We start from the raw sequence: 26753 nt of genomic DNA, 5'->3' as shown, positions 1-26753 counted from the left end.
CCGCCTTGTAATCAGCAACAAAAGCTGACATAAATCACGGGCGGATTGACAAGAGCTGACAAATAACTGATTGATTGCGGTCGAGGAACATTGACAATTGATGGAGGGGTGGAGATGCCCAAAGAACTGAAGAGAGGGGGAGAGGAGGAGAGAGGATAGCAGGGGAGAGTAAGAATGGGGGGGGGGAGTGGAGGAGAAGACTGAGTGTGAAACAGAGGAAACATGTGACCCCCGCTCCAGCCCCAATCTGCGCGTCCCCGGCAGTCACGTGGCTGGGAAGGGCTGGGAGCCCCGCGCACAGCCGGGAGAACAGCCGCCGCCGCCTCCGCTGCCCACCTAGCTTCTGGTTTCTCCGCTGCCGAATCTCGGGGAATCAAAGCGGGCGGGCGCACTTCCTCCGTCACCCTCTCCGCACCTTTCCTTACCCTGGCGGCCGCGCCGCGAGAGATTTCAATTACTGAGCGAGACAGAATATTTGGTGTGTGGGTCCCCTGTGCGCCCCTGGAGGTGAAAGTCCGGCCGTTGTCCAGACTCCCGCCATTGCTCCTTCTGGTCATCCCTTCAATCTGATCCTCATACGCACCCTCCTGCAAAAAAAGGTTTCAGTTTATTTTCGAGCCACGGAAAGGAAGGACGACGAGGAAGAAAAAAGAGGGAGGCGGCACATAGCAAACGCAGAATAAATGTCCAGCTCGTCCTCGGAGCGAAATCGAGGGAGGGGACACGCGGGAGGGGGGCGGTGAAGAAGGAGCTGCCCATTAAAACCAGCGCTGAGAGTCCTGGCGGCGGCGGCGGCGGCGGCGCGGGACGCGTCACATCCCCTTGACCCTCCAATCACCTCGGGCTCCCATTTGATTGGAAGGCGGCAAAGGCTTTAATCTCCCCCTCGGTGCAGCTGCTTTTGAAGTGAGTTTCCTCGCCAGAGCCCCGGCTGGACAGGCAGCGGCTCACATCGCCAAGCGCAGCGCCAGCGCCGGGTCGCGAGTGCGCAGCGCAGGGCACAGCCCGAGGCGGACACGGCGAGCCACCCGGCACTCCCACAGTCCGACCGGCTCCTCCCGCTCGGCCACGGCACCGCTGCTGGCCACCCAGGATTATTCGCTTCTGGCTCCAGGCGCCGAGAAGGCGCGCTGGGTGCCCGTGGCCGCCGCGCCAGCTCCTCCTCCTCCTACTGCTTCTGCTTTCTCGGCGAGCGCGCAGCCCGGAGCCCGCCCCACGCCTCACGGAGCCCTCCCCCCGCTGCTCCCATGCGTGCGGGTGGGTCATGAGCACAGCGCCCTCGCTTTCTGCCCTAAGAAGCAGTAAGCACAGCGGCGGCGGCGGCGGCGGCGGCGGCGGCAGTGCGGACCCTGCCTGGACCAGCGCGCTCTCTGGAAATAGCTCCAGCCCCGGCCAAGGCTCGTCCCCGGCCGGCAGCACCAAGCCTTTTGTGCACGCTGTGCCCCCCTCTGACCCTCTCCGCCAGGCTAACCGCCTGCCCATCAAGGTGCTGAAGATGCTGACGGCACGGACTGGCCACATTTTGCACCCCGAGTACCTGCAGCCCCTGCCTTCTACTCCCGTTAGCCCCATCGAGGTAAGGACCCTCTCCCGGGATCGCGCTGGGACCACCACCCTGGCTGCCGCTCCACGGGATTTCTTTCTCTCAGGATCGGGGATGGGGGGTGGTCAGAGTGATTCAGCTCCGGGATGGGGGAGAGCATAGTGCTCCCAAATCGTAAAAACTAGGGCTGAAAGCGGGTAGGAGGTAGAATGGGGTGTGAATGCTAAGGGACAAAGCAACCAAAACTTATTTCTCTCTTTGGTATTAAAGCCCCAACCCCGACCCAGGCCCCCTCACTTTCGGCCCGGAAGACGGGCGGAAGTCCGAAATGCGCTTCCAAAGTCGCAGTCTTAAGGTTCCCCAGAAGCTGGTATCTGTACACAGCCTCTAAGGCGCCAACTGCCCAAGCCCTTACTCTGAAGAATTGGGGATATATATAAGTGGTGTGTGTGTGTGTGTGTGTGTGTGTGTGTGTGTAGTTATGGGTCTAGGAGTCAGAAACAAAAACATTTAGTGGGTATTTTTAAATACAGCGTTTAGAGAGGTCAGGAAATACGTTCATTTGGTGGGGTAAGAGGGAGGCTGCCGCCTTTCTCAAGGGCGAGTTTGTGTGTCTGTCTGTCTGTTCGTCCGTCTGGGGGGAGGTGAAGTGGTGCTGTCTAGAATTGCCCCTAGAGCTGAGAGGGTCTTCACTGGCGGTTGCGGAAGGGCGTTTGATCCCTAGAAGCCAGGATTCTAAAGGGTTTCCCCTTCTTTCTCTTTGTGCCACCCCCAACCCCACGTCTGACCCCGCAGCTTGATGCCAAGAAGAGCCCGCTGGCGCTGTTGGCGCAAACATGCTCACAGATCGGGAAGCCCGACCCCTCGCCCTCTTCCAAACTCTCCTCTGTCGCCTCCAATGGGGGCGGCGCGGGCGGTGCCGGCAGCGGCACCGGGGGCGACAAGGACGCAAAGTCTGGCCCCCTCAAGCTGAGCGACATCGGCGTGGAGGACAAGTCGAGTTTCAAGCCGTACTCCAAACCCGGCTCGGATAAGAAGGAGCCGGGAGGCGGCGGCGGCGGAGGCGGTGGTGGCGGGGGCGGCGGCGGGGGGGTTTCAGCAGAGAAGTCCGGATTCCGGGTACCGAGCGCCACCTGCCAGCCATTCACGCCCAGGACAGGCAGCCCAAGTTCCAGCGCCTCGGCCTGCTCTCCAGGAGGCATGCTGCCTTCGGCCGGGGGCGGCCCGGAGGGCAAGGACGACAAGAAGGATCCCGACGTGGGCGGCGGCGGTGGCAGCAGCAAGGGTTCCGGGGGCACCTCGGCCGAAGGGGGACCCACGGGGTTGGCGCACGGCCGGATTAGCTGCGGCGGAGGGATTAATGTGGACGTTAACCAGCACCCAGATGGGGGCCCCGGGGGCAAGGCTCTAGGCTCAGACTGCGGCGGCTCATCCGGCTCCAGCTCCGGTTCAGGCCCCAGCGCGCCCACCTCCTCCTCGGTACTGGGCTCTGGGCTGGTGGCCCCGGTATCGCCCTACAAGCCGGGCCAGACAGTGTTCCCTCTGCCTCCGGCGGGCATGACCTACCCAGGCAGCCTGGCTGGGGCCTACGCGGGCTACCCGCCCCAATTCCTGCCACACGGCGTGGCACTTGACCCTACCAAGCCGGGCAGCCTGGTGGGGGCACAACTGGCGGCGGCCGCGGCGGGCTCTCTGGGCTGCAGTAAGCCGGCCGGCTCCAGCCCCTTGGCCGGGGCGTCGCCGCCATCCGTGATGACAGCCAGCTTGTGCCGGGACCCGTACTGCCTCAGCTACCATTGCGCCAGCCACCTGGCAGGGGCGGCGGCAGCCAGCGCTTCGTGCGCTCACGATCCGGCCGCGGCGGCCGCGGCGCTCAAGTCAGGATACCCGCTGGTGTACCCTACGCACCCGCTGCACGGCGTACACTCATCGCTAACAGCTGCCGCCGCTGCCGGCGCCACGCCGCCCTCCCTGGCCGGCCACCCCCTCTACCCCTACGGCTTCATGCTCCCTAACGACCCGCTCCCCCACATCTGCAACTGGGTGTCGGCCAACGGGCCCTGCGACAAGCGCTTCGCCACTTCCGAAGAGCTGCTGAGCCACTTGCGGACCCATACGGCCTTCCCCGGGACAGACAAACTGCTGTCGGGCTACCCCAGCTCATCGTCCCTGGCCAGCGCCGCAGCGGCCGCCATGGCTTGCCACATGCACATCCCCACGTCGGGCGCTCCGGGCAGTCCCGGGACGCTGGCGCTGCGCAGCCCCCACCACGCGCTGGGACTCAGCAGCCGCTACCACCCCTACTCCAAGAGCCCGCTCCCCACACCCGGCGCTCCTGTGCCTGTGCCCGCCGCCACCGGACCCTACTACTCCCCTTACGCCCTCTACGGACAGAGACTGACCACGGCCTCGGCGCTGGGGTATCAGTGAGGGCGGTGGGGAGGGCTAGCGAGGGAGAGAGAGGAGCAGGGGGGAGGGAGGGGCCGAGGGAGGGGTGGAAACAGGGCAGAGGCTACTGTCACTCGCGCGTGGGGATGACCCGGGCCAGGAAAGGAAAAATATATATACCGTATCTATCTACCCAAAACAGCGACCGAGACCCGGTGGGAAACTCCCCTTTCCCCCACCTCTCACCTCCCCACCCACCCAAACTTTATAAAAGTTGAAAAAATATCATTTGACTTTTTATAGAAAAAGAAGGAAAAATTAATTGAGAAAGTGTTCATCTGAGGACTGCATCGGTGGACACTGGTATTTATTTATGTTAGCTCCAAGCGGACCCGTGGTTCAAAAGTGCATTATTTAGTTTGAACTCCGTAGGTAAAAAGGAGGAGGGGTAAAAAAAAAAAAAATTAAATCTTGAGGGTAAAAATGTGGAAAACAAACCCTCCCGTCCCTTGTAGATTATAAATAAATACAAAACCGCCACAGAACTAGAGGTCTTCTCTTTAATGTTACTTTAAAATTGCTATTATTGTATTGTACGTTCTTATTTAATGTCTGATTGAAACACAAATTTACATGCATGTTTGTTACAAAAAAATGAAAAAACAAAACAAAACAAGTCACAATTTGTCAGCTCTGATTTCAAATTGCAATTATTTTTAAGGTGTATACCATCGAAAGAGAATGGGTATTTTTTTGTATGTATTCTGGAAGAAAACAAAAAAAAAAGGAAAAACAATTTTATTCCAAAACCTCATTTGCCTTATTTTGTTCTTTAAAAGGAACACAACTATTTTTAATTTTTAAGTCCACCCGCTGAGAAGGGGACAAGTAAGGTTTACGTCATGTACTAAAATAATAGACAATGTATCGCTTTAAAGATTAAAATTCCGTATATTTGATGTATTAAAAGGTTTTACTTCTTCTTCTTATCTTTTTTATTTTTTGGTTAAAGAGAAAGGAAGAGCATGGCAGTTTCGGCCGCAGTGGGTTCCCTGGGCCTCACGGCTACTCCTACTTCCCAGGACCGTGGCTGCATTTCCTATTGCTTTTGTTGTGATTTTTCAGGAAGAAGCAAAGGGCTGACCAGTCGTGGGGTTGGCCTTGGGGAAAATATTTTTAAACAGGGGATTTCACGATTTGTAGACAGTGTCCTGAGCAATCGCTCATTTAGTTTTTAGTTTTTCTCCCGGCACACGGTTTGTTAAAAGTGAAAGAAAGAAAAAAACGATTTTTAAAAATCATTATTTCCCTCTTGAGATTTTTGAGACTCTGGCTTTTGTTTTGTATAGAGAGCGGCGAAGTCCCAGACTCTCCCGAGGCTTTAGCCCCGGAAAGGTGCCACTGTCCGCTGTGCCTGTCTTTGCTTTTCCAAGCATCCCCTGTCCCGGTCGGGCAGTCGGGACAGATTTGAGGGACGGTGAGTGCTTGGGAATCTGCTACGGGCCTGGGCAGAGTGCGCGGGAACCTTCTTGCACCTCAGGAAAAAGTAAGTTCGCTCTCCTTTTCTCCCTCTGGCTGCCGGGGCCCACCCCTGACCACACCAAGCCCGGGCTCCTTCCTCTCTCCGGAGTCCCGGCTCGTGGCTGGTCCGCGCCGCCGCTGCTTTTCCGCGTCCAGATTTCTTTGCAGCCCGAGCTCTACCCCAGTCTGCGCCGCCGGAGAGCGCGCCGGGGCACGAGACCCGCAAGCCCCTTCAGATTCGGCCCCAAGAGGGTCCTGGAGCCCATTCTCGGTCTCGCCGGGGCAGCCAGGTGGGCGCTGAGCTCTTGTGCTGGGCTGCAAGCTCCGATCGCAAAAGGCGCGGCGGGACCCTCCGTCAGGACGCGCATCCCCGCGGTGCGCAGGGCTCCCGTCTCCCCAGCTTGAGCGGCGGGACTGACTGAGCCGCAGGAAGCTCCGATGGAACCACGCAGAGAAGAGCCCTAACCTTCCTTGGGGATAGGTGGGGGCCGAGGCCCACTCGTCCACCCCCCACCCCCAACGCAGATACTCATGCTCCAGCAGCCCTGGGCGCGAGCTCTGGTCTTCCGGCTCTTTGGGCGCTCGCCGTCCCTGGTGCCCGGGAGCTCTGGGCCCAGTGCGCCACTTTCCCGGGACCCCGGCACCACGGAGCCGCGGCGCTGTGCGCGCACCCCGAACTCCCCTCTCTCTGGGGTCAGGCCGTTCTGGGTTCTCCCAACGGCCCGCCTCCCTCGGCGTCAAGCTCCCCCTGCTGCCTCCGGAGGCTCACCGCCGCGCTGAGGCCGCCCTCAGCCTCGGGCCTCGGTCGGTCAACCGCGCCTTTCCCGCCGCCATTAGCTTAGGGCCTGGCGACTTTGAGACTTTCCACTCTCCTCCCAGCGTCAACCTCACGGGTTGCACGCAGAGTAGCCCCGGCGACGGACGGGACGCTGCGGGAGCTCTCGGGCCTCCACCCGGAGACCACTTTGTGGAGACTCGGGCTCCATCGCCTCCGACCCTCAGGCCCGCACTCCCCGACTCAGGGAACGGGAGCTGGCGGCGGCAGGAGGACCCCAGTGGGCCTGCGGTGTCCTGGGACGCCGCAGCACCGCTCCCCCTCTCCTGCGGCTAAGAGAAGCTGGGTTGGGCCTGGCTGGGCCTGGCTCCTCGAGAACCCCGGCCGATGGGGAGCTTGTCATCCCCAGACTCCGGGACAGACCCCCGTCACAGGGCACCCCCGCCAGCGGGAGGGGCGGACGTTCCAGGAGGTGGTGCGGTTCGCGTCCTCGCCGCTCCAGGGCCCAGGGCTTGGAACGCGAGAGCCAAGGCAGGCCCCGCTCACCCTCTCCCCAGCACAAGCCACACGCCCCTGGCCACTCTTAGCCGCGTGGCTTCGGACCGGGGTCCTTGCGCCATCACGTCTCGCCGACCAGGACTCCTTAGAGCGGGGAAGGGCCTAGAAGATACCCCGCCCTGGAATTTCAGGTCTGAGACCCGAAGGGAGACAAATTGGACAAGTTCGTGCCTTCACGCCCACTCTTGGTATTTTATTAACAAAAATCAAAACCAAACGCCTTGAAATTTTAATGAGACCTCCTTCCCGGATAAGGTGTTCCGAAGCGGCAAAATGCCGGAGCTGAGGACGTGGGGGTTAGAGGGAGAAAGGGTTCCCCGACGTGTTGGATGGAACTGAGTCAGCCGGGCGCGGAGTTAGGGAGGACAGGATGCCAGCCTGTGCTACGCATCCAGGCCCCAGGTGCGAGTCTGCCTCGCGGCACGAACGCCCACCCTTACCGCGCGCTCCGCGGCTTTCTCCGGTTTTCTCCGGATCTGCGCGGGATCCCAGAAACCCGGACCGCCGCCGCGGACGCCGGAGTAAAGAACGGCGTGTCCGCCAGGCGGCGCTGCAGAGCCCACCAGAGCGCGAAGGAGAACAGGAACCCAGGCCCTGGCGCTGGCCGCGGGTTGAGTGGTCACCCCGCCAGCCAGCCGGAGCCTCCACTATCGCCGGCGGAGCGGTGTCTGGGAGTCCCCTCTCTGTACTTCTTCGCTCCGCTCCTGCTGTGAACCATGTCCTCTGTGGCTCTCCACCCTTTAGCTTCTGCTGTTGTGTTCCTTTTGCTCTGTTTCTCTGTCCCAGAGGAGTTGGCCCAGATGTCACGGGCTCCTCCCCCACTACAGGCTCCCACCGCCACCCCCAACGCTCCGACACATCACCTTGTCTGTCATTCTAAAGTGGTCCCCTAGGGCCTACCCCTTGTCAAAGGCTGTCCATTTCTTTACTCGGCCCTGACAGAGATGGAGAAACTGAGGCTAAGTCCTGGAAGTCAGTGGCAAGACCTCAACTGAAAGCGCAAGACTCTCTCCATTCGGCTCCTGACCCCTTCTGTACCTCTGGTGATGACAGTGATCCCGGCGTCTTTGTGCCAGGTGGTCTGTAAGCAGTACGGAAAGGCAGACGAAAAAAAGCCCCTCTAGTTGATGAACTCCTTGTGCTTCAGAAAACCTGTACAAGGTGCAGAGAAGGTGAAACTTGTCCCTGGGAGATCAGCCAATGTCCTCTTCTGCACGTATCAGCTTAGGGTTCCTCACCCACGAAGGCTAGAGGCCTGGGCGTGTTCAGAGTGACTACAAAGCTCAGGCTGACCTTTTCTCCCTTGGGATGTTACAAAGCACAAGGATGGCCGGGAACCAGACTGTCTGATTCAGCTGGGAGACAGTGTGCTGGACATATTTGTTGTCTGTGGATTTGGTTGTTTTTTTTTTTTAAGTTCTCAGTGTTGTTGCTATTGTTATTATTGTTTTACTTTTTATTATGGATTTGCATACATACACAGAGGTAGAAAGAATGGTATAATAGACCCCATAAACCCATCACCCAGCCTCTGTTAGGAACTTACCGCCAATCTTGTTTCCCTTCTGCCCCCTCCAACTCACCTCCCACCCCTTATTCTGAAATGAACACGCATATCTTATCATTTCACCTCTTTAGGCATTTGTCACTTCCAGCTGGGGTTTGAACCTATGCCAAGACTGCCTCCTAATCCAGGGCTCATCATGCTACCTTGCCTCAGCTGAGGCTCAGTAAGACTTAAGGACATTGCTCAAGTTCAAGCAAAGTGAGGATATAAACCCATTTCCATGAAGCCCAGAGCCCAAGTACTTCACCCTACCCTGTGCTGGGGATTCCCCAAAGTCACAGGAACACTGAGCCCTTTCTGCTCTGAGGGACCCCAGTTTTTGCCCTGGGGGTGTCTAGCCTGCAAAAAAGATTCTTCAACCCCTTGCAAGGCAGCAACATCTCATGGGGAAACCCACAGCACAAGGGACTTCTGTGAAAACAACTGAAAGCCACACGGTGCAGTGGAAAGAGCACAGACTTGGGGTCAGGCTGATCTAAATCGAACTTTCAGCTCCATCACTGGCTCAACTCTGTGACTCGGTTTCTCTGGGCCTCAGTTTTCTCATCTGTAAAATGGGAACATTAATACTAACTCAATGGGGTTGTTATGAGTTTCAATCTTATCAAATAAAATAATGTGAAAATGCCTAACCTACTTTCTGGCCCATATTGACTCTTAGTAAAGGCAGACTTCTTTCCTTCTTCCCAAAATTTTGTTTTATTATGATCAACCCTCTTGCTCAAGTACTAACTGGGCCTTCCTCTGCCCAAACTCAAATTCTCACTCCATCACCTAGCCATCAGAGTGCATCATCATGGTTCATCGTCTAATCTGGCCCCTCTTTGCCTGTCCCAATTCATGTCTCAACAGTCCTACAATTCAGATCCTGTGCCAGCCAGCTAGTCCCCAACACCTTGGTATGTCACGCTCATCATACACTCCTTCCCTGAAATGCCTTCCAAGCTCCCCTTCCCTCAAAACTCATCTCTTCAAAAACAAAACAAAACACCTCATCTCTACAGGAAGCCGTCCAGATTTCCCCACCACCACCACCACACAATGATATTTCCCTCAAGCTGCATTCTCTCCACACTTACTGCAAAGGCAGAAGGCAGAAGTATAAAGGTCACTGGACTAGGGATGAGGCTAGTGCCTCTTCATAGTTGTGTGACTATGAACAAGTCACTTATAACCTCTGTGACACTTGTCTCCAAAACCGGTATCAGGCTGTGCATACCTTGGGTGAGCAGCACATTTACCAACAATAATAATGTTAATAAGGAGCATGTATGGCACACTTTCCAGTCACTCATCTAGTCTTATTACCATTACTAGACTCATTTTACAAGTAGGGGAGCTGAGGACTAGAGAGAAGTAACTCTGTGGTCCAGAGCTCAAATCCTTAATTACTGTGCTAGTCCCTATGCTTGGAATCTATGTCCTCTGTATTCTTTTCCTAATTACTAGCAATTTAAAACTCCTGCTTTAAATCTCAGGCCTGTGTTACCTCCTCCTGGAAGCCCAAAGATCCTTCCCATCGGAATCACTGTCCTTCTCTTTGCTACTGGAGCAGCTGTCCATCCTGCCATCATTTCTCTTTACATTTTCCTGACCGCCCATACTCATGCAATGGGGAAGAGGGTCTGTCTTCTGTATCTATTTCTAGTCCTTGCAGCTAGCATGGTACCCAGAACATAGTAGATGTTCAATAAATGTGAGAGGGAGGAAAGAGAATAAAGGAAAGAAGAGTGGGAGGAAGAGAGTGGAAGGCAGAGGAAAACAAAAAAAGAAAAGATAGAAGGGGAGAAAGATGTAAAAGAATTGGGCCATCTTGGATGAGGCTATTCTTTCAAAGAGTAGGAGGAAAACTAACAGTGGCCTTAGAGGAACTGGGACTGTCTTTGTCCACAGTGCAAAACTTGGGGCTGAGTAAGTGTCTATGAATCAGACCCTTAAATGGTAGCTTGAAGAAGATAAATGTTCTCTCCGTCTGGAGGTGGGCAGTCCAGGCTGAGGATGGCCCTCCATCATCAGGGACCCAGATGGTTCTGTCTTGGACTGTGCCACCTCAACTTGGAAGCTTTCATCCTCACAGCATCTCTGAGTCCAAGATGGCTGCTTGAGCTCAGCTCCCATTAACTCACCCTGAGCAGCAAGGAAGAGGGAGCAAAACAAGGAAGTTAAAAGTGTCCCCTCCATTTTCATGAGTCTTTCTGGAATCCACGCATAAAATTCTTCAGCTTCTACTTTATTGGGTAGAACTTAGTCACATGACATGCTTAGCCGCCAGGGAGACTGGGAACCATCATGTCTGGCTGGGCACACTGCTGCCTCAAATAAATTCAGGGTTCTGTTACTTAGGGGAATTGGAAAGGTGGGAGCTGGGACAGAACATTAGTAGACTGCCCTGCAGTCCACAGATGGGGTCGACCAGAACGGGGGTCCTAAGAGAGCTCTTTTGTTGGTGGCCTTTCAGGAGGTCACTGAATGGTGACTTCTACCTCTAAACCACAGATTTGTATTGATAGAATGGGCAGGGGTGGTACTTCTGAAGCCCTCAGAAGTTGTAGTTCAAGGTTGGTGGGTTTTGTTCCTTTTAGGTGCCCCTGGAGTTGTATGCTGCGATGATTTAGGGTGAAATCTGTCAAGAGGAATTTTTCCCCCTATAAAAAACTCTTTACTTCGGCCCTGAACTCCATGCACAACAAGAAGCCAGGAAGAGGAAGGGATGGTCTTTTAAATTTAACACAAAAACAAAAACAAAAAACAAGTGGGTGGAAAGGGAGAAGCATTGTAAACTTACCCGCCACCCCTTCCATGTTATAAATAAAAAACTGAATGCAGCCTCCAACTCAAAACAGAGGCAGACCGATGCGAAAACAACTCTGTGCTAACCTTACCTTAAATAATTATAGTGTAACTCCAGAAACCTAAAAGAAACAAAACAACCAAAAAGAACACAAGTGGCATCAGCGAATAAGAGCAACCGTTGAGGGGGTCTGAATCCTGCCTCTGGCAAAGCAGGAGCTCTCAGAGCCTGCCTCTGTGGGATCCAGGAGGGTAAGGATCCCAGGGGAGAAGCCGGAGAAGGGAGGACACTCTCTGACCTGGAGGGGTAAGGAGAAATCAGGAAGGGATGCGTGAATGTGAATATTTCCATTGCCCTGTTGTCAGACGCTTACTCAGCCTTAGGTCTCCACAAAGGAGAGGCATTTAAGAATTCTTGCCAACCTCTTTGCAGATCTCTCTGTGACTCTGCCATTTTCCTTCCACACACTCTACGAACAACTCCTCTCCCCCACATCCTCCAGGGGCAGTTCCTGTGGTGTGGGAATTCTACACCCTCCACATCACTAGTTCTTAAGCCTTTTGTGGGTTGAGGGAAGGATGCAGAAACCACAGCCTTTTTTTTTTTTTTTTTTTTTTTGAGAAGCCGATAAAAGCTACTGCCCCTCTTTATAGAAATAAGCACACATACTCAACATTCGGAAAATAAGTTCAGGTAGTTCATGGACCTGTGGATTTAAAATCCTCAATCTTGAAGGAAATCCAAGATTAAATATAACAAGACCATGCCTTTGGGAAATGCCATGAGGGATTCTGGATTTCAGTTCTAAACTATTCTGACCAAAGCAACATTCCAACGTCTCTGTGATTAACTGCAATAAATAACATGTATGTCAATCTACCACAAGCCAGTATGCAGCCTTCAGAAGAACTCTATGAAGTGGGCACTATAATTAGCCCCGCTTTGTAGATGAGGAAACTAAGGCACAGGGAGGTATAGTGACTTGCCCAAGGTCACACAGCCAGCAAATGGCAGAGCTGGGAATTCATTAGACTCCAGAGGCATTATTTTTGTGCTTTTTACCACACAGAAGACATAGACATCTGCCCTTCTCCCCTCACATAGGTGTCAGACACCATTACCACCCCCCCCACCCCGCTCCCACCCCAGGGGTGTGCTGGGATCAGTTCAGACTGGCTCACAAAATTGGGCACACTTCTTCCCAGCTTCTCATTCTGTGGCCTTATGTTGACAGCTTCAAATCAGCCATGGCAGGAGTATTTACACAAACATCATTGGCAAACACTACAAATTAAGGCTTCCTCCCACAGAGAGCCGTTTGTTAAATACCACCTATTTAAGTGGTATTTAACCCACCTATTCTCACCCTGTCTAGCTGGCTGAAGCCCACAGATCCAGCAGCTCAGGCCCTGAATCAGTGAGAAGCAGGGAGCTTCCTCGCTGACAGTGCCGGGAGGAGGGTGATAAGCTCTGCTGTGCCCATTCTTAGTGTATGGGGTATTTAGGGAGAGAACCTCCCTCTCTGCCCCCACTGTAGGCAGGCCATCTTTCCACTGCCCTCAGTACCTTCCATCTGCTAGAACCAAAGCCTGGTTAAGTGGGGGCTTGGGTCCCTTCTACTGGGCAGGTTGATATCCTCCACACCAAAGCAGATCCAGCCCAGCCGAGTGATGAGAACAGCCCACTTGATGTGGGGAGCCTTGGCCACCTAGCAGCTTCTGCAGCCTGCTCTGTTCTATGTCCTGACTTTGGATCTCTGGCTATTGATGCCATCCAGCCCATTTAACCCTGCCCCTTTGGGGTTAGCCACAGGCAGCTGGCCCCTCCCCCCAGCCCCACCTTGGCACTACCTCCTACAAGTCCCCAGCAAACTGCCAGGCTGAGGCCACACCAGTCATGACAACACACATCCTCAAACTTCCATCTATAGGAAAACCCCACCTGATGGCAATTATTCCAGTGGGCCAGACCTAGAGTGGAGGCTGCCCTGGGGCTCTCCCACCAGGTGGAGTCTCAGCCATAGGAAAGAAACCAGATATTGATGATGATGATGATGATTCCCATTTTGTAAGCATTCTCCTTATGTCAAGAGCTTTATATTTCTTTATATTATGGTTCTTCATCCCTATATGATCTCTAGGAGATAAGGACTATATTAATCTTTTTTTTAAGATTTTATTTATTTATTTGACAGACAGAGATCACAAGCAAGGCAGAGAGGCAGGCAGAGAGAGAGAAGGAAGTGGGATCCCCGCTGAGCAAAGAGCCCCATGCAGGGCTCGATCCCAGGACCCCAGGATCATGACCCCAGCCGAAGGCAGAAGCTTAAACCCACTGGGCCACCCAGGTGCCCCGGGACTGTATTAATCTTATGTAACTAAAAGAAAAGCTGAGATTCAGAGAGGTTAGTATCATGCCTGAAGTCACACAGCTAGTAAGTGGTGGGCTGAAATTCAAGGCCAGAGCTGTTTGACTCCAGAGCGCATGCTTGTAAAACCTACATACTTCAATTCACAGGTACTACCTCTCAGAGTGGCTCCTTAGTCCCTGGGGAAGTGTGAGAAGGGCAGCTCCTCTTGCCTCCCTTAGAGTTCCCTAGGGAGGTCCCTCAGGTAAGAACAAAGACAACCTTTGTCACCTATGGCAAGACCACTGCCCAGTCAGAGCTGTGATCCTCCAGATAGGGAAAGTGAGTGTTTTCACTGGCAAGCATGGAATGAGCTTTTGCTGCACACACAGCATTCTCTTCAGCATGAAGCCAGTAGGAAGATGACCAGGAAGTGGCGTCTGCCTTCAGAGCACTTACTGTCCAGTCTAGTGGGTCATGGAAATAGGTGTTGCCTTAAGGTGGGTTGTGATAAAAGCTATCACAGTGGGGGCACAGGATTAATTCCCATAAAAGGATGTGGAAATCACTAAGGAGGAGGGAACCCTTGATCTGGGCTTGGCGATAAATATGCATTTGGTGGGTAAAAAATGGGGAATTGTGAAGTGAGGAGGAGGGATCAGCAGGATCAAAGGCATGGAATGGGGACAGCCCATGAGGGTGCTTGGTGGGGATATGGCTGTAGCAGAGGGAATGGATGAGAATATGGTGGGAATAGATGGTGTCTTGTTCTTTGATAAGCAGTGGGAAGCCATCAAAGGTCTTTGAGCAGAGGAATACCATTATGGTATGGAATATCAAGCGACTGGAGAAAGGGACCTTTCAGAGGTCAGATGGTTTAGACAAGAGAAGGGGAGAGCTGGAAGCAGAGGAGAGGTTGCAAGACAGGTAAAGCAAGGACAGTTCCAAGGGACAGTGAGAAGGTGTAATGGGCTGGATTCAGTGAAAGGCAGGGACTAGAAAGGGGGAAGGGAAGGCAAATATCATCTCGAGGTGTTTAGCTTATGTTATAAGCTATACTGCTGGAACAAAGAAGCCCTCAAACAGTGACTTAAATCAGACATAAGTTTCTCTCAGGTCTCTGTTGTCAATGCTGGTGAGGCTGCACAGCTGTGTGATGTCATGTAGGGCTCCAAGTTCCTTCCATTTTGGTGTTCCTTCATCCTCTAGATAATTGTACTCATCAGTGTGATCAAATATGGGCACTAGTCCCAGGGGAAAGGGACAAAGTCCCGGGCAAGTGATGTCCTTCTGGACAAGCAAGGAAGAAGTCACTCATAGTCACCTGGCCACACACAGCTATGGCATGTAGTTTCTGCCCCAGCGGCCACGTGCAAGGAGGAAGGGGGGGTATAGATTTAAAAATGGTAGGCTAACCAGCAGTCTGCCACATCTGGGCACCTGGAAAGAATTCTGAGGGACAGCAGACTTTGGCAGAGAAATACAGAGTGTAGGTTTTGTATGGGTTGAGTTTCCAATGCCTCTAGGGTATTGACAAAAATTTGTGAGTTGTAAGCAGAGAAAAGAGAGTCGAAACTTGGGGTGTCAGGGACATGTACCCAGAGAGAGAAAACCAAAGCACAAAACTGGATTAGGGTGGAGCTTGAAACTCTTGAGGAAGGCTTTTGAGGAACAGTCATTTTGCCTATAGCATTTTCCAAAGATGGCAGCACCAATAAAGCCCATCCCACATGCTCCTCTTACGTTATGAAGTTGACACTCGTCCCTCAGCAGGTGGGGTCTACATTCCCTCCCCATGAACTGGGCAGGGCTGTGATCAGAGCAGAAGTGATGCCATGTGACCTCTAAGACTGTCAAGACGGGCAATACTGCCTCCCCTAGGGATGCTCACTCTTAAATCCCCATGCTCTGAGGAAGCCAAGCGGTCACACAGACAGGACACCCCAGATGTTCCAGCGACAGCCCCAGCGGAAGTCCCAGTGAACAGTGCCATCAAACTGCAGTATGGAGTGGCAAGACTCAGAAGATTCCAGTCTCCAGCCTTTGAGCTGCCCCAGCTGATGATGAGTGGAGTAGAGAGGAGCCCTCTCCACAAAGCCCCACCCAAACCGCTGATACACAAACAGGATGAATGTCATTATTGTTTTAAGCCACTAAATTTTAGAGACTCCCCCCCCCCATAATACGAGGTGACAAATACAGTCCAGAATCCCTTTTACCCTCCCGGGAGAATGCCCCAAACTATCTAGAACATGACCCATTAGCTGTGTTCCTAGCCTTTAGCTCACAGCTTTGACCAGGCTTTGGACACCCCAGGATCATCCCCTCTCTGATCCTCTCAAGCTGGGCCCTTGGCTTGGCCTCAAAGTCCATCCCACAAAGAACATTTCCAGGTTGTACATCTTCACTGTCTCAGTACCCAGAAGGCCAAGAGATCAGTGTGGTGGCAGAGACGCTGAGGAAAAGAAAGAGTCTCCAAATATAGGGGATAGGAAAGTCTGTGTTCCCTTTTATATATTCACTTCCCCCTAATCATACAGGAGACCAAGGATGGAGAGGTGGTCAGAGGTGCCACATCTTGGGCGCACAAGAGACCACAGAGAGGGCATGGCTCCAGTGCCAGGAGCCCCCCAAAAAGCAGCAGGGAATGGTCTTTGGTAGGGGGTGGACGTGGCTACACAGCCAGAGCATTATTGGGATACAGTGTGAAATATTCACCAAAATCATTAATTAATGCATCCTTCATCTTCTTTGGTTACCTTGAGTGTGTGTGTGTGTGTGTGTGTGTGTGTTTGGTGAAAACATGGACGATCTATTCTTCTGGCAAATTTTGAGTATACAATACAGTATTATTAACTATAATCATCATGCTGTACATTAGAACCCCAGAACGTACTTATCTTATAACCTTATAGCCTTTGTCACCAACATCTCCCATTTCCCCTACTCCCCCAGCCCCAGGAAACCACCATAATCACTATTCTACTCTTTGCCTCTATGAGTTTAACTACTTTAAACTCATTATATACGTCATATAACATAGCATTTGCTCTTCTGTCTGATTTATTTCACTTAGCATAATGTCCTCCAGGTTCATCCATATTGTTGCAAATTATATTCCTCTGTGTGGTTTGTGTGTGTGTGTGTGTGTGTGTTTCCTTATCCCATGCTCCATCCATAGACACATGATCATATAGACTGATTTCATACCTTGCTTATTACGAATAATACTGCAATGAATATGGGAGTAGAGATACTTTTTAGAGATGTTGATTACATTTCCTTCAACCCAGAAGTTAGATTGCTTGATCATATGGTGGTTCCATTTTTAATTTTTTGAGGAGCCTCCACACTGTTTTCCCTAATGACAGTACCAATTTACATTCCAAGCTAGAGTACACAAGGGTTCTGCCTTCCCCACAGCCTCGCCAACACTTACAATCTCATCTTCTTGATGATAGCCATTCTAACAGGTGGGAGGTAATATCTCATTGTGGTGGTTTTGATTTGCATTTCCCCAATGACTAGTGACGCTGAGCACTTTTCATGTACCTGTTGGTCATTTGTATGTCTTCTTTGGGAAAATGTCTAGTCAGGTCCTTTGCCCATTTTTAAGTAGGTTATTTGGTTTTTTGCTATTTAGTTGTATGAGTTCCTTGTATATTTTGCATATTAACCTTTCATCAGACCGATGGTGTGCAAATACTTTCTCCCATTCTATAAGTTGCCTTTTTATTTTGCTGATGGTTTCCTTTGCTATACAAAAGCTTTCTCATTTGATGTGATCCCACTTGCATATTTTTTGCATTTCTTCCCTTTTGTTGCCTTTGGTGTTATTTCCCCCCCATCACCACCACCAAAATCATTGCCAATACCAATGTCAAGGAGACTTTTCCTTATGTTTTCTCCTAGGAGTTTTATGGTGTCAGGCCTTATGTTTACGTCTTTAGTTAATTTTCATGTATGCTGTAAGATAAAAGCATGCATATTTCTTAGGGGTTTATCCCTATGCCTGGCATCAAATTCTACCTGCCTTGGACTGTGGTCAAATTACCCCCATCTATGCTCCCTGAGAGTTAAGTAACAGGACCAATGCCTACAGCGCACATGTCTGGCTATTGGTCAAATAGCCAGCATGCTGATTGACTGATAAATCAATTCACACCTGACAGATTGCCAGATCAGTGACTGAAGGACAGAACAGCAGCTTGGCTGGCTAAGGACATTGTTTGCATCTTATGTATCTTCACCCCAATCAATGCTTAGTGCAGGGCCTGGCTCAGAGTAGCTGCTCAATAAATGGTTCCCATATTAGTCATATATCTCATCATATATCTCACCTAGCCTCAAGCAATGTTGGGAAATGTAGTCTTTATTTTATTAGGATCAGTTCAAGTCAGGGTTCTAGTACAGGAAAAACAGAGGAATGGAGATTGGAGAGCCACAAGGGATCTCTGCTCTAAGGACATAATAATGAGTCTGGTTAAGGGATACAGATACTGGAGGACCCGATTTCCAGTTTAGAAGGGTAACTGCATGGAAACTGGGAATTCTGGAGTTACCTCTCCTACAGAGCTTTTAGAAGGCAACAATCTCTCCCCTTTATTCTTTGGTGTCCTGGGGAGATGCTGAGCTGAGGAGCAAGGAAAGGCTTCCTTTGCCTTTGAGAGTATAGTTCTTTCCAGAGGCCTGCCCTTGAGGAAGTACATGGAGTCTTACATCTTCTCTGACTGTACTCATTACAAAATCTTACTGAAGTTCCCATCTGAGACCTGGCCTCAGTGCTCCTGGTTACTGTTCATCTTAAATTCTTTGCAGGAAGCACCTATTCACAGTCACAGGCTTCAGTTTAGGAGTAAGAATTGGAGAAGGCCTGAAAATTCTCCCTCCTTGCCTCTTTGCTGAAATGGCCTCAGCCCAAGCCAAATGGCAAGCTCGGTATAATAGGTCCTGGGCCAAATTCTGGGCCCCATTGTCTGGGTTCAAATTCCAGCTCTATCACTGCCTGGCTCTGTGACCTTGGCCACATTGCTAAACATCCCTGTCCCCAGCCTTGGCCTTGTCATCTGTAACGTCGGATGAGAGTAACAATGCCAGTCTCCTAGGGTTGTATCAGTGGTGAGAACACAATCTGGCAGGAGTTAAGAACTCAAAATCTCTTAGGTTTTACTAAAAATGTAGAAATGTGGTTTAGACACTTCTCCTTTGACCCAGATGCCAGGAGGTTTCTTCTCTCCCCTCCCCTTCAACCACATCCCACCCAGAGGTGCTGAGGTGGCCGGCATGATGTTGTGAGTGCATCGGGGCACACCTCCTCCCACTCCCCTTAAAACACCATGGCAGGGTTGAGGACCTCCCACACAGGTCCTCCATATACCTTGCGTTCCAACTGCCCCTCTCCCAGAGCAAAGGATAATGGGGTGACAATGATATTGGCTTCCAAGCTTCCCTCCTGGTTCCTTGAGTGTCACTTTTCTGCATATTTATGGTAATCATCCTTGCAACAAAAACAGTGACTTCACTGTCTAAATAATAAGGCAATTTGTTACAGCTAATTACTCAAGGACTTCCTTAATCTCAATTAAAAGATCCAAGAGGATTCCTGGCCCCCCTCATTCTGGTGTTCCTGAAGATCCCCCTAATGTATTCTGGATCACAGATTAGTGGGGAGCCAAGAACGGTCCTTGCTGGGCAGGACTGCTAAAATCCATCCCAGCAACGTGAAGCAGTGATTTATTGTGACATGGAATGTGGGACATTTCCCCAGCTTTTGTGATTGTGGTAATGAAGCTGTAAACCAAATAGCATGAAATGAGGCAAGGCCTTACAATTTAATCAGCTCGTAAACAGATCTACTGCATCAAGCAAATGACATTATTATCCATCCGAAGTAAATCATGCTAATCTCGGGAGATAAAATCAACATCGTTAATGGTCACATGTCATATTCATCAACACTAAACCATCCCCTTTGACAGATTAATCCTAACTACAGCTCCCAGGATGTATGGTAATAGGGCTTGTAGCGTGCATTTCACTCCGTGCCAGGCTAACCAGCACTCTTAGGCTGCTATTACAAATAATTTTTTTATTGATTTACATATTTTAAAATGCATTTAAGGTGAGGCACCATTAAAAACCCTGTCACCCACCCATATTTCTTCCCTACATTCCCAGACTTTATTAATAGGAACAGGAAGACAAACGCAGTAAGCCTTATAAATACTTTGTTTAGGGCACTGTTAGGGGTAATTAAGATGGGGACTGGGGGTTTTTGTGGGGAGGAGGGATAGGTGAGGAGCAGAAGGGGTGACAGAAAGAAAGGACCCTCTTGTGGTTCAGGGACAAATGGAAATTGCGGCATCATTTGCTTCCTGCTTTCCCTAGGGGTACCAGGAAGAGGGGGAATAAATGCCCCCCCAAATCTGCTCGCAGAGCCTCCCCTCTCCCCCTTTCCCTCACCTCCTACCTCCACCCTGTCAAGTCAGCCTTATGGTCTGTGCATCTGTGCTTGCGTTTCAGTCATTGTATCCTGCCTGCTGACTTCAGATGCCAAATGTATTTATTTATCATGAGGCTGACCTAGGATGAATGCTCCTGGAAAAGTGTCCACTATTCAAAATGTCACTTCCCCTCAACAGGCCGTGCATTATATTGACAGGCATACTTTCAGAGGCCCCTGAATGACGAGGATGGATGGAGGGCTGCCACAGCAGCTGACACGGCCGCCTGGGCTGAGCGGGTGAGTGAGGGAGCGAGTGGGTGCCCGAATTATCTCCACCCTCGCTGAGGACCACGGACACAGTGTGAACCATGACCATGACAGGAGACGCAACAGGGAGACTTGCCGCACTCCCCTGGTCAGTGGCAGGCAGAGAGCAACCCGCCTTCTCTCAGCCAGCCTCCCAAGGGGCACATTTTGAGGGGCTCCTGTCCATCTGTAGGCCCAGCGGGGGGTGGCAGGCAGGAAAGAGGGTGTTACCCTCCTCCTCCTAGGACCACCGCTTTGGGCCATGCAGACCTTGCACTGCTCAATGGCATTCCTGGGAATTATTCAGGGCAGCAACTCTGAGGTCAACCCTGAGTTATGCCCACATCACTCTGGATGAGAAATCCAAAAAACAGATGGATTTCGGAAGAACGTATACTGGAATCAAGCTATTAAACTCAATTAAAGAACTTCTTTTGATGCGCTGAAAGGACCCCACCTCGACCTAAGTGGACTGAGGTAAGATTCAGACATTTCCAGACTCCCCCAGGCTTCCTACAGACCTCCTCCTGCTGGGATTTGTTTCAGAGGTGGGGTATTTGATAGATACAACAGGAGACTGGAAAAACCGCCCAGCCCAGGTCTGTTTTATAAAATTGCATCATCTATCGACTAGGCTGACTAATGAAATGATACAATGTAAATTAACTTCAGGGTTCAGGTGGCACCAAGTTCAAGGAACTGGAACCTGCTGAGCTACAAGGATCTCTGAAGATTTTGTGTCTGGAGTTTTCCAGGATCCTTACCGAGGTCCTTGGAGGTTACGCTCTGCTCTCTGGGGACCAGGGAAGCCAAGGAAAGGCCTTTCCCTACCAGGGCTTGGTCTGAGTTGGTATGGTTTAGGGCAGTGGTTCATAAACTGTAGCCTGAGTCAGAAGCACCTGGGGGCTTGTTAAAACACAGATTGCTGCTCACCCTCTACCCAGAGTTTCTTATTCAGCAGGTCTCAGGTAAAGCCAGAGAATTTGCATTTCTAGCCATTTCTCAGACTATACTGACATTGCTGGTCCTGGAACCACATTTTGAAAACCAGGGCTTTGGGGCAGGAACCCTCTGGCTAGGGAAGGGGTGGAGGTGGAGATGGAGAGCATCGGGCTCCCAGGCACAAACCCAGGGCTGGGTCATGGCAGGCAGCTGGGGCCAGAAACAGGAGATGAGGTTAGGAGTGGAACGTTCACTTCTCTGGGGGGGGGTTCTGTTCTAAGTTTCTGTGACTCTGAGAATATAAGTGAGCAAAGAAGGCCTGACAGAGTTCAGAATACCAGAGGTCAAAACTGAAGGCAGCAATTGTCCTAGAGGCCAGAGATGGCTGGATTATAGCCAAGCCCCAACTATGACCTACTGTGTTTCCCACAGTCAACCCCTTTCCCTTTCTGTTTTTCGCCTCTCTTGCTCTGCTGTGAAGAGAAAATGTTGCACTAGATTTCCTGCCTCATCTTTTCCATTTCTGATAGGTGTGAGGTGATGCCAGACAACAGCAGTCTGTCAAATCCTTGTTCTCCTTGAAAAATGAGCTCCATGATCAAGTAAGTTTGGAAAAGCTTTCAAAACATAAGCCCCCTCTTAGATTTATAATTTATATTTGCCTACTAAAAGTTCTTCAGGAAGACAGGAAACCCCTTTGTTTAATCCAGGATTTCCCAAATTTATTTGAAAACAGAACCCTTCTTCCATCTAACACCTATTAGCTTCTCTAATACCTATCAGCACCAAGGTTCTAGAGAACACACTTTGGGAAACATTGGCTGATGCCAAGGGCTGAGGTAAGAGGCAAATGAATATGTCAGCATTTGAAGATCCCTTTTCCCCACCCGGAAGTGCAGGTCACTTCCCCTCAAGCACCTTGGTGCATGGGTACATTCAGCAAACATTGACTGAGTACCTGCCACATGCCAGGGACTGAGCTGGACACTTAGCTAATAGAAAGCCAATGTCCTCAAGGAGCTGCCTGGCTGCGGGGGGAAGGAGGGGCAGGGAGACCCAGACATTTCTTTGGCCTGGCAGGGAACTTCAGAGAGTCTAGCCATGCTCAGGACTTTTTGTCCTTCCTTTTCTGTGGCTGGCATCAATTTGTCATTGGTTTCCCTGGTGGATTTGCTCTGTTTAGTCTTACCTGCCTGTAAAGCATACAAACACTTTCACTCATTCATTTAACAAAAATATATCAAGCATATATTTCATGCTTGATGCTGTTGTGGGATGTAGTTTAGAACGAAACAGGCAAAAATCCCTTTCCTCATGGAGTCTGTACTTCAACAGAGTAAGAGGAGGAGTGAATGAATGAAATACATGTCAGACAGCAACAAGTGCTAAAGTGGACTGGGAATAGGCAGTGTTGAGGGAGTTTTGCTATTTTAAATGGGAATGGGGATGTCTCATTGACCTTTGTGTAAGAACCTCAAGATGTGAGAGAGTGAGTCAGGTGAAAGAGTATCTCGGAAGAGGGAGCAACAAGTGCAAAGGCCCTGGGGTAAGAGTATGCCTAGTGTGTTTAACACACAGCTAGGAGACCAACATGGCTGGAGAAAATGAGAGAGGATGCATAGCAGAAAAGGTCCTAAAAGATAATAGGGGCCATAGTGTCAGACACTGAGTCGGATGCAAAACCTTTTGAGCAGAAAACAAAATATGACTTATCTTTAATAGAACTTAATGTGACTTACATTTCAGCACCTACAAAATCCCTATGGAGAGTCTAAGAAGGTAATTACCACTCACCAAGCTGGTTTCCTGCTGGGGGTCGCATGGCCCTTCTGCTCATGGCCTCACCCAGTCTGGTATGAAAGGGTGTGGGCATAGAGGAGGCAGGTAGATGGCCATGGGCAGGAAGCTCTGAAAACCAAACTCTTTTACATATGTGTATTATTTCTACTCTGTGCCAAGCACTGTTTGAGACCATTTACTTAGATCCTTTCTGAGAACTTTAAATTAACCCTGTGGGGTGGGATTCCTTGACCTGCACTGGAGATCACTGTGGGTCAGACAAGTTAAGAGGCTTTTGCCAAGACACACAGCTCACCAATGGCAGACCCCAGGGCTTCCTGAGTTTCTCTCCAGGAAAACCTCAGCCTCACATTGTCTGGTGTTGAGAATGGTGTCTGGAGCTCCACGGCTCTCCAGGGCCTCACTTTCCAGACAGGTGAGCGACCACAGCCCTTAGTGCGGACTCCAAATATCCTGTAGGTACCCAGAGTCTGCAAGGTGAGTGTTTCAGATTGGGAATAGTGAGTGACGTAAAGTTACATGCAGAAGGTTTACTGGGGAGTGCTCTCAGGAGAAACGGCTGTAGGAATCTGGGAAAAGGGGCCTGGGAAGAGGGGAAAGCTGGCTCCAAAGGTGGTTGCAAAGAGACTTCAGCCTCCAAGAACAGCTGATTGGTGCAGATATGCGGGGACCTCGCCCAATGCGGCACGTGATCCAAGCTGGGCCAATCACAGACAGCCTGAGAAACAAGGGGTGGAGACCTGAGAAACAAGTCAGTCTGGCTCTGGGTGTCAAATCAAGGACAGTTAATCGTGTTCAGCCATCCATACAGGAGCTGGGAAAGATACTTGGTGATGATGAGACAAAAGACCAAGGCAGGTGCAAAGAGAAAGTAGACGGAGGTAGCCGCCTCCTGAAGCCCCAGAGCTCCAGGCCTTTCTTGATCCACATCCCAGCCCTTAGAGGGATACTGGGGACCCGCACTGCTGATTCAGCTTCACCAGGTCGAAGTTCAGAGTTCTCTGGATGCTGCCTCTGCTCCTCCAAGGCTGCCCAGTCCTCCCACTTGCCCATTTTCTAGTCTCGGCCATAAGGTATTCTCTCTGATCATTAATTTTTTTTCTCTCCCTGGGTCCTTTCCCCTAAACCTTTCAAAGTCAAAAGCCAGGATGAGCCTTTGTTTCTTTCCCTGAGCCATCTCCTCCCTGAGTCACCCACAGAGAAGAGGCTAGCTGGGAGGGTGAGGGAGTTGGGAAGAGACAAATGGAAGGAAATAACCAGAATTGTGAGAAATTAATACTTCAAACATATCCTACCGTGAAACAACAGCAATTTCTAAATGCGCCTTTTTTTTTTTTTCCAAAAGCACAGCAGCCTCTGGATTGTGCTAGAAGCACCTTCCCATGCAAGCATCGGTGCTCTGTGAGGCCGGAATGTTAATGTCAAGATCATTCATTCATTTGTGTGCCAGAATAGACAGCCAACTACCTCCTTAAGAAAAATGCTTGTCTTGCTCACAGAGTCTTTTCTGGCCCACTGCCCAACAGAGGGAGGGTGGCCATTCATTTGGATAAGTCTTGATTGGGCCTTTTAATTTTCATAAAACGCAGTCAACCTGACAGTCCCCTAGATTGACATAAAATGTTGTTTTTCTAAAAAAAAAAAATTAGTATTATAAAAGAAATACCTACTTATTACAAAAATGTTGTAGAAAAAAAATGTTGCAGAAATGATTAACTTGAAAGTGAAAGTCTGCTATAATCTTACCTCCTGGAGGCAGCCCCTTTTAGACATTTGATCTATATTTACCCAGACCATCCCTTCCCATCTTACTTTTTCAGTACAACTGATCTGCTTCACTCCTCTTAACAGCATTGTTTTCTTGATTCACTTTTTAAAAAGATTTTTATTTATTTATTTGAGAGAGAGAGAGACCACAGAAGCAGGAGGAGCAGCAGAGGAAGATAAAGAAGCAGATTCCCCAGTGCATAGGGAGCCTGACATGGAGCTCGATCCCAGAACCCTGGGATTATGACCCGAGCCAAAGGCAGACGCTTAATAGGGACTGAGCCACCCAAACACCCTTAAATTCACCTTTTGAAGATTATTTTTTAAATCCAAAAGTAATACATAATTATCATAAGGAGGGTGTGGCTCAACTATAAAATTCCCTCTCCCCTAAGGTTACATACTGTCACCAATTTCTTATGTATCCTTCCAGAAATTTCCTAGGCCCATGTTTTTATTATTAATGCAAGAAGAATCACACAGTACCACGATACCTCCTGCTGTGCAACCCACTTTTTTCACTTAATAACGCCCCTTACACAACTTTTCCCAGCAGCACGTGTCATCTCCTTGTTCCCGTTGATGGTCACACAGTGTTCCACTATACAGATGTGCTGTGGTTTATATACCTAGATCTACTTCTCAGGCACATGCAAAACCTGCATTCCAGGTCTTTGTTGGAAACCAGAGCCTCAAGCTGTGTGCTGAAAGAAACTGGTGCGTGGAGAATAATTCGGAGATGAGGCTGGACTTGGTCCCTGCATTCTTCCAGTATCCAGGTGTCATTCCTGAATGCAGCCAGTCATCTGTGGATGGCACATTTGATCCACACCTTCCGGAACTCCCCGAGAGGTGCCTTCACCAGGTCAAGACCCCAGTTTCCAACGCAGGGTCCTTCACAAGCCTCACCCCTGCCTTAACAGTGAGGCTGCTGTGTGGATGTTGACCACGGCATGATCCACATGTGGTCCATGTACAAAAAAAAAAAAGCATTATTTCTTCTAAGGAAATGGTCTTCTTTTTAAGGACCATGTGATATTTGTAATTAATCACTTTTCTTATTTCCTTTTCTTGCTTTGGACTCCAGGAAGCCCAGAACAAAATTTTAGTAATCACATAAAATTTTTATGCCTGCATGCGTTCTGTTTCTTCCCCATTCATCTTCTCTGTGAAGTCTTTTATATTTCTCCTGGACCTTTAAAGACTTTGATTTTTAATTTTTGAATTACAATTTTCGGTTTTGCCGAGGTATCTTATTTTTTTGTTGATGCCCTTTAAAGTCGCCTCTTGCTTTTATTTGCAGGAAAAAACCCAGAGCATTAGAAACAATAATTTTGGAAAATGCTTTTCTGTGCAAATGCCTGCTTCTTCCTTGCCCCGTTGATGCAGAGAGTTTTGGAAGGTGACGTGGAGACCACCGAAGTGAGCTGGGGCAGCACGTGGCCTGACGAGAGAGACTTGTAGTCATGGATGTAGGGCCAAATTCATTCAGCTACACGGGTTCCCTTGAAACGAGGTATGGGGGATGCTAGGCTGCTTCACAGGGCTTGGGACCTCAGCTGCCAGTTGTCCGGGCCTTGCCCAAGCCTGCAAAGTGCCTCTTGTCCTAGAAGGACTGCCACTCCTGGGAGGCACCCGGAAACTGGCAGGGCCAACTTGGGATTGGCAATGCCACCAGAGGCAGAGTCGGGAAGGACCCTAGGTCTTCCACTAAATAAGGAGAAGGGGGGTGGCCGTCCCTAGAACCCAGGGGTCCTGTCACCTTACATGAGGAATGGCTGTGATAAAATAATAACCAGCAACCGTAGGTGACCCAGTTTGAACAAAGAAGCTGAGGATCGATTCTCCACAGCCACTGCCTGCTTTGTGGGTCCTTCTCCTACAACATTATATATTATATGCAAATTGTAGCACAAACTTAAGGCCGCTTTTCATGTCAAGTGGCTTCTTTGAGCCAATATGTTATATTTTACAGATCTCGGACAGTAACATTTTTCTTTTTA

The 26753-nt window shown here is 50.4% G+C and overlaps 1 protein-coding gene across 1 annotated transcript; it reads left to right on the top strand.

Moving 5' to 3' along the window:
* Positions 1 to 396: 396 nt before the first annotated feature.
* On the top strand, positions 397 to 4913 carry ZNF503 (zinc finger protein 503). The gene is made up of 2 exons (XM_044239883.1): positions 397 to 1576; positions 2339 to 4913. Exons 1-2 carry the CDS (start codon positions 1265 to 1267, stop codon positions 3971 to 3973), a joined length of 1947 nt encoding a protein of 648 aa, XP_044095818.1. The 5' UTR covers positions 397 to 1264; the 3' UTR covers positions 3974 to 4913.
* Positions 4914 to 26753: the final 21840 nt, after the last annotated feature.

This window comes from Neovison vison, chromosome 2, assembly GCF_020171115.1.
Source record: "Neovison vison isolate M4711 chromosome 2, ASM_NN_V1, whole genome shotgun sequence".
Taxonomy (NCBI): Eukaryota; Metazoa; Chordata; class Mammalia; order Carnivora; family Mustelidae; genus Neogale; species Neogale vison.
The sequence above is the reverse complement of the archived record's forward strand: the minus strand, read 5'-3'. Positions and strand labels throughout refer to the sequence as shown.